Below are 8,029 nucleotides of genomic sequence, written 5' to 3'. Positions count from 1 at the left end.
TGATTTTATATATTTTTAGAGAGAGGGGAAGGGAGGGAGAGAGGGAAACATCAATGCCTGGTTGCCTCTCGCTCGACCCCTACTGGGGACCTGACCTCGCCCGCCACCCAGCCCCGCGTCCTGACTGGGAATCCAACCAGCGACCTTCTGAGTGGATTGAGGCCGAGGCTCAATTCACTGAGCCACCCAGCCAGGGAATCATTTTATAAATCATACCTAATTTTTCCAGATCAGCAAAATATGTATCTTTGGGGTATGTGTGCCGTTAGATGAAAGAGGTTGAAAATCCCTGCTCTTTGGTATAGTTCTTTCAAAGGAAGAAAAACTACATTTCCCATAATGTCCCGGGACCGGAAGGAAGTGTGACTCGACCTGCTCTGTGATTCCTTATAGACCGGAAGCCGGTACTTTAGTTCTTTTTCCCATCTTGCAAGGTAAGAATGGCGTCACTTTTCTGCAATACTGAATTTCAGGTCCCCAATCCTTGGCCATCCGAACCAGGAGGATATCAAGTCTATACCTGCAAGGGTTAGACCTGCCCGGGGCCGACTGAGAGGCCTCCCCAGCACTTCATTTGTCTCGCGGGGGTTTGCAATGGCGCATGAAGAGGGTGAAATGGGTTGCGGTGGACGATCCAGGTCTCCGGCTGTGTGCCACCCTCCCGGGCTTAGGAATGAGGCCTCTCTGGGAATCCGTAGCAAGCCAGTGGGCCTGCCGGGACTAGGGCCACGCGCGCGCGCTCCGAAATCCTGGGTCTGGCCTGCTAAAGAGGGGCCGCTGAGTTTGTCTCAGCCACGTTGGGATTTGGGACCAAGGCCCAATGCTAACTTTACTATTTCCCCATGTCCGTGACCGGAAGTCGTCCCCCGGACTTCGGGATTTTTCTCAGTCTGTCCAGAGTTTGGGCAGATTGTGTATATGGGTTCACCTCCTAGGCCGAATTTCTTGAAGGAGACAGTAGGTAGCGTGAAAAAAGCAAAAGACTTGGTTCCAGATTACTGCCGCGTTGCTTTCTAGTTGTGGAGGTTTTTTAAGGCTCCATGTTTTAAGATTTATAGTTCCCAGAACAGGAATAATGGAATAGGAACTTTTGACCACTAAATATGTAGCAAGCACCTAAACAGTGTAAGCTCTCTTAAAATTTTAAGGAACTTTATAGTGTGTTGGGAGGACAACCACCAAATGAACTATTATGAAGTGGGTTCACTTGTTTTGGGGCATCCTATATCTTATAGGGGGAGGAAGGGTTTGTCTGTGAACCTGTCCTTGTACCGTTTTGATGGTGCCTTGTAATGGAATCATTGGTAAATACTTTTCTTTAAATACTTGTATCGGTAGATGGCGGGTGAAAAAACCGAGAAGCCGGATGCTAAGGAGAAGAAACCTCAAGCCAAGAAGGCTGATGCTGGTGACAAGGTTAAGAAGGGGAAGCTCAAGGCCAAGACGCCTAAGAAGGGGAAGCCCCACTGCAGCCGAAATCCCGTCCTGGTCAGAGGAATTGGCAGGTATTCCCGGTCAGCTATGTATTCCCGAAAGGCCATGTACAAGAGGAAATACTCCGCAGCTAAATCCAGGGTAAGAGAGAAGGGGAACCACTGACCATTACGTTATCTTTTAGCCTTAAGGTTTTTGCCTCTGACGCTTTGTTGCATTTGTGCCCTGGTAGGTTGAAAAGAAGAAGAAGGAGAAAGTTATGGCTACTGTCACTAAGCCAGTTGGTGGTGACAAGAACGGTGGTACCCGAGTAGTGAAACTTCGCAAAATGGTGAGTCTTGGAGGACACTGAATTGGTTGGTAGGTGGAAGCTGGAATACTGTTAGGATTGTGTGTGTGTGTGTGTGTGTGTGTGTGCGCGCGCGCGCGCGCGTGCACGCTTGCTTGGGTTTTAGAAGTTTGTTTAACGGAGAATTGCTAATGGAAGGAAGTGGGTTCCAGGTTTTTCAATTTGGCTTTATCATTCACTGTTTGATAGTAAGTCAAGTTACTTTTCTGTGCTTTTGTTTCTTCACTGGTAAAACAGGTCTGTTGCACAGGGTGGTTGTGAGAATTAAATGATACATAGAACCTAGGGTGCTGCCAGGCCGGTAGAGGCACTTCCATTTTGGATGTATCCCCAGATTTACTAACACTCTTCACAGTTGACAATTACTGCCCCAAGAGGGAAAGTGATATTTTGATTCCTTCTTGTCAGCAGGTTTTGTGAACTGATTTTCCTATCAGGTATTAATGTCTGTGAGCAAAACAAAACTGTCCACTAATGTGATACAGCATAGTTACAAATAGGTTACTGTGAGTTACTGGTCATAGCCTAATAGTCTTTGCGTGGGGTCCTGTTTTTATCATTGGACTGGCACCGCTGATCTGAACTCTCTGGGTTTGTACAGTTTTCCTTTGTGGATAAGATGGGAGGAATCGTGTTGATGTGACAAATGTGAACATACTTCAGTTGAGTTGGAAAACAAGCTATGCCTCCTTTGTAACATGCAGAATTCTGGAGAAGACAGAAAAGCTTGGGAATCAGTGTTACAAGACAGGGTATCATGATAGTTTGTCATGTGATCTCTAAAGCTTGGTTTAATCCCATGTTTACCAACATGACTTGCTTGTTTATGCCTTTGCTTGGATACCCAGCTCCTTCAATAGAACAGATTCCACCTTGCACATAAAGGATAAAGTGTTGACATTTTTCCCAATTGAAAATGTACTTAGAAATGAAAATGCAACAGTAAATAAAGCATTTCAAATAAGAAAAGGAAAGGTCTCTTTTTACTTATTTGAAAAGTTCATTATTACATAGCAAAGGTTTCGTTGATACTCAGCTCTGCAAACCTAATTAGCTTACTTAAATAAAGTTGGGCCTGTGGACTCTCGCCAGCCTAGATACTATCCTACTGAAGACGTGCCTAGAAAGCTGTTGAGCCATGGCAAGAAGCCCTTCAGTCAGCACGTGAGAAAACTGCGGGCCAGCATCACTCCTGGGACCGTTCTGATCATCCTCACTGGGCGTCACAGAGGCAAGGTGAGCGGAGCGGTGCCTGACGTGCTTGATCAGAGTATGCACTCTGAGGAGGGTTTCTGTACTGTGCTGATACCAACACCCAGTAACTAGCATAGCACGTTTCACCCATTGTAATACACAATCGTTTATTACCACTTCCTGCTGTTGGTAATATTCTTGCGACAGATGAAGCCGGTGCCTCTATATCCAAAAATTTTTATGTACGTGAGTTACTTCCTTTAATTTGATGTGCAGGGATGGAATTGCTGAGTTAAAGGATATCAATTTTTGAGTTGTTAAAAGTAATGGCTGCTCATTATTAAAAAGAGAACAAGCGCACAGCAGTACCGCTCACATCCTACTGTCACCTGTTTGCACTTTAGTGTCGTCGCATCCAGAACTGGTGCTCAAATACATATGTAAAATTTCCTCTACCAAACTGGGAGCCTGTGAGTTGCTTGATTCAGAAGTCAGTTCCTAATTGCAGACACTTTTGGCATTTCTGTTTAATTTACAGAGGGTAATTTTCCTGAAGCAGCTGGGCAGCGGCTTGCTACTTGTGACTGGTAAGAAAATCCTTGATTTTATGTTCTGTGAAACTTGTCTTTATAAATGCTTACAGTATACACTTTTGCTTCCAGCTACGTGGAAATTTTTAGTGCTGTGAGATTCTGAGCCCCATTTCATTGCCTTATATACTCAAGTTATAAGGAAGTAGGTACTGAAATTTTATGTGGCAACATATCAGCTAACTGTCATGTAAAATGCAGAATGGTTGGCTGCTAGCCTCAAAGAATGGATTTTGTCTAGACTTTGTGATTAGTCTGCCGCTTGGCAGTGGAATGGAGTTCTGAACAGATAAGGGAAGCTTTACTGAGCTCCCAGGCTCATGGGGTTCAGACAGAACCTGCGAGCCCAAGGGAGTAGGGGAGCTTATTTAACCTTCATGGGGCCCGGGTTGGTGTGACTGCACGTCTTGCAGCAGTTGGCAGCAGAGAGGTGCAGGCAGGTGTGACACTGGTGGCAGATCATCTTGTCATAATTGTACATCTGGGTGAGCTGGCAGAGGGTGGACTGGATGACGCCGCAACACAGACAAAGCACTAAGTGCGGGGTGCACTCTTCCTGAATGTTGTGGTCTGAGAGTGTGGTCATCTGGCAGCTGTTTGCTGGTAGAAATCAGATGCTGCTGGTCAGGTGCGATCCCCTCGTCTTGGATTTTAGCGTTGACATTTTCACTGGTGTGTGTCACTGGGCTCAGCTTTGGGGGTGATGGGCTTGTCGGTTGGGGTCTTCCCCAAGATCTGCATCTCTGCATCTGCTGGGGAGGCTGCTCAGCCGCCTCGCTGAAGAGAAGGAATGAAAAAGTCTCAATGCTGGCAATAGAACAGTTAGGGATTTCTTCAGATCCTGCAAAGAGTTAGAAATTCAACTCGCCTGATTGCACCAAAGTCAGTGCTTATACCTTTGCTTCCCCTCATCATATTAACATGTTCCCCCTCAGGACCTCTGTCCTATAATCGAGTTCCTCTGCGTAGAACACACCAGAAATTTGTCATCGCCACCTCCACCAAAATTGACATCAGCGGTGTGAAAATCCCCAAGCATCTCACTGACGCTTACTTCAAGAAGAAGAAGCTGCGCAAGCCCAGACACCAGGAGGGGGAGATTTTCGACACCGAGAAAGAGGTGAGCCGCTATTTCTGTCCTGGCCCCAATAGCCCCGCTCTCCCCAGTTTGGGAGTGAAAATAAACAGGGTTAAGTTGTTAAACAAAAAAGAAAAGAGAAACAAAAGTTGTGAGCAATGACGATTATCTGCAGAATAATATTGTTCCAGGTTCTGCTAAAAACAGTTCTTAATGGCAGGTGGGAGCTCAACTCAGAATCCTGAGAAGTTTTGGCAGAACGCTGAATTATTGCTACATTTCTGTTGGGAAATCATTATTTATCATAGATGTGTTATTACAATAACAAAAGGATCAGAACTGGTGTTATTATATTAAAAATAGGTTGTATTTTACAGCTCTCCAAGGAAAGTGATGTACCTGAGATTCAATACTTGATGCAACTCTTTATGAGGTTAATCAAGGAGTTTGGTACTTGTGCCCTGATTTTAAATGCTTTTCTCTTTCTTTAGAAATACGAGGTTACAGAGCAACGCAAGGTTGATCAGAAAGCCGTGGACTCGCAAATTCTGCCAAAAATCAAAGCTGTTCCCCAGCTCCAGGGCTACCTCCGCTCTGTGTTTGCTCTCACAAATGGCCTTTATCCTCACAAAATGAAGTTCTGAATTTCTTTTGAAAAGCCTAATTAAATAACTGATGTGTTTCCTTCGTGTCTTTTTTTTTTTTTCCCCCTTGTCTCCCTGGTTATGTGGTTTGACTCAGGCAATTTAGTAGGGTGTTAGCCTCTGCTAAGAGGAATGGGATTCCTGGGGTGGAAACAGCTGCAACAAACTTCATCAGCTTTGGATCCACATTCTTAGGGTCTGGCTTCTCAGCCTTTTCACCCAGCACCCACCATGTCCTCAGTCGTCACTGAACACCTTAGTAAGGAAAGGTGCGTGGCTATGAGATGTGGTCTCTTCAGGTCACAGACTTTCATCCCGTTCAGTAACATAATAGCCATTTCTCCAGCCACACACCCCTGATCATTGTCGTTATTTTTATTAAAGATACAGAGCAAATGAGTATAGTCACTTACCCTCCCTTTTTAAACCAAAAACCTATTAATATCGGGTGTACTATTACAGATCTATAGATAGTATTTTCTGATTGCTGCATGAAAAGTGGCCATCGCTACTGCTACATTGTACTAGTAGTAGTCCCTCTTCGTTCTTGGGGGATGGGGTCCAAGACCTTTAGTGGATCCTAAAACCGTGGATGGTACATACAAACCTATGGTGGCTTATCAATTGGATACAATAAGATTAATAGGTAATGACACTAGTAAAAGTTATGTGCATGTGGTCTCAAAGTACTGTATTGACTTGTGATAAGACACCCACGTGCTGAGATGAAGTCGGCAGTGTGACAGTGTTAGGCCGTCGACCTGACGGCTCAGGATTGTTGACCTGAGCGATCCAGGGTCGCTGAGCCCTGACAGTGTCAGTGGTTGGGGATTCTTCAAGGGTTTTTGTGGACTAGCCAGCTGGTTGGCACATGCAGCGTGGTAATTCACATCCCCAGGGAGACTGCCAGAGATTTTATCAATTTAGGGTCGTGCACGACTTAAAAACAAATTGTTGGTTTCTGGGAGTTCTCCTTTAATAATGTATTAGATATTGGTTGACTGGGGAACTGAAACGGTGGATAAGGACTATTGAATGGCCTTCTATGGATATGTGGGTTTCTATCACTTGTAATTACATACAGTGTTGTAGCAAATAGTGTTAAGTATACATACAGAGAGCCAAGTAGGTAAGAAGGATTTTGGTGAATGAGAAGATTTACGCATTTGAATTTGTCACAATGCCAAACTGCTCCACAGAGGCTGCACCAGTTTGCACTCGTGCGAGTGCCTATTTCTCCAGGTTCCCCAAACGCGTTTTGCCGATGAAAAATAGCTCGGGGCTTGTTTTGGTTTTTTTAACTTAAAAGAATTTTTTTTTATATAGGGGAAGGGAGGGAGAAAGAGACACATATCAGTGTGTGGTTGCCTCTCTCACAGCCCCAACTGGGGACCTGGCCCACAACCCAGGCAGCCTGGGAATCAAACCAGTAGCCCTTTGGTTCACAGGCCTGCACTCAGTCCACTGAGTCATACCAGTCAGGACTTTTTAATTAATTAATTTTTTAAAAAGATTTTATCTTTAGAGGGGAAGAGAAGGAGAGAAATATCAATGTATGGTTGCCTCTCGTGCATCCCGTGCTGGGAACTGGCCTATAACCCATGCATGTGCCCTGACTGGGAATCGAACCCCGATTCTTTGGTTCACAGGCCTGCACTCAGTCCACTGAGCCACACCAGCCAGGGCAGGACTTTTTATTTTTTAAGGTCAGCTCCCACTCCAGGCTACCACTGATAGAATTTCTGTCCCTGTATTTTTTTACCTTTTCCAGAGCATCATGCAACATGCCAAATCGTACATGTTTGAGATTCAAGTTCATGGTTCAGTTGGTCTGTTTGTCAGTATTCCACTGTATCAGATGTACCACTACTATAAAATTGAGCCATTGAAAGATACTGGTGTTTTCTACAGTTATTGGAGAGTGTTAATAAAGCAACTGAATTGCATACAGGTTTTTGTGCGGACATAGTTTTTATTCCTCGAGTGAGAATAAACTACAGTTACCATACTGTACATTTTACCCTCGTGTTTGTCTTTTTTGTACTTGGCCATTACAATAGGACATTCCCCCACCTGACTACAACCATCCCGTTGGATCAGCTCTATTGACATTTGGAGCCGGACAGTTTTCACTGGGTGCGGGGTTTCTGTTCTGTGCATTGTAGGATGTTTAACAGCATCCATGGCCTCTTCCCATTAATGCCTGTAGCACCAAACTCCCATCATGATGGTAAAAGTCATCTTCAGACCGTGCCAAATGTCCTCTGATCTGTATTTGGAGGGCCGGGAGCTCTAGGGAGGTTTTAACTGGAGATGATTTCACCTATAAGGTGACATGTCTCCTTATAGGTGAAATCATCTCCAGTTAAAACCTCCCTAGAGCTCCCGGCCCCCCAAATACGGATCAGGTGCCTCTACCCTGAACTTCCACGTCAGACAGGCTTCCTGCAGCATAATGTCCTGATAAATTGTCTTACCCATTAGATATTCAGCTTCTTGAGGCTAGGAGCTATTATTTAGTTGAAGGGTCTAGCAGAGAGTAGGAACTTAAGTCCTTGTTGGATGAAAGATTCCCACAGGTAAGTTTCTAGAAGTGGAATAATATAGATCAGAAGGCATGGTCCTTTTATGACTTTTGCACAGGTGTAGCTAAAGTGCTTCACCAAAAAGACCATGCTGATTTGTGTTTACCCCAGAGCTTTGCCATCCTGGGTTCAAATGACTTTTCTGAGGTGGCACA

General features: G+C 44.8%; 1 protein-coding gene across 1 annotated transcript; it reads left to right on the top strand.

Moving 5' to 3' along the window:
- Positions 1 to 381: 381 nt before the first annotated feature.
- RPL6 (ribosomal protein L6) lies at positions 382 to 5,329 on the top strand. The gene is made up of 7 exons (XM_037133505.2): positions 382 to 434; positions 1,339 to 1,575; positions 1,667 to 1,765; positions 2,876 to 3,019; positions 3,516 to 3,564; positions 4,503 to 4,687; positions 5,137 to 5,329. The coding sequence occupies exons 2-7, from the start codon at positions 1,339 to 1,341 to the stop codon at positions 5,287 to 5,289; spliced, it is 867 nt and encodes a 288-aa protein (XP_036989400.2). The 5' UTR covers positions 382 to 434; the 3' UTR covers positions 5,290 to 5,329.
- The last annotated feature ends 2,700 nt before the right edge of the window (positions 5,330 to 8,029 follow it).

The sequence above is a fragment of the Artibeus jamaicensis genome, unplaced genomic scaffold, assembly GCF_021234435.1.
Source record: "Artibeus jamaicensis isolate MK-2021 breed Jamaican fruit bat unplaced genomic scaffold, CSHL_Jam_final contig_525, whole genome shotgun sequence".
Lineage (NCBI taxonomy): Eukaryota > Metazoa > Chordata > Mammalia > Chiroptera > Phyllostomidae > Artibeus > Artibeus jamaicensis.
Note: the sequence above shows the minus strand (reverse complement) of the source record. Positions and strands in the feature narration are given on the sequence as shown.

What these genes read in the sequence shown, in the direction of transcription:
- RPL6 (XM_037133505.2), top strand. Translation starts at nt 1,339, where the DNA reads ATGGCGGGTGAAAAAACCGAGAAGCCGGATGCTAAGGAGAAGAAACCT. An exon ending in ACTCCGCAGCTAAATCCAGG is followed by an intron (nt 1,576 to 1,666) that starts GTAAGAGAGAAG and finishes GTGCCCTGGTAG; the next exon opens with GTTGAAAAGAAGAAGAAGGA. An exon ending in TTTTCGACACCGAGAAAGAG is followed by an intron (nt 4,688 to 5,136) that starts GTGAGCCGCTAT and finishes CTCTTTCTTTAG; the next exon opens with AAATACGAGGTTACAGAGCA.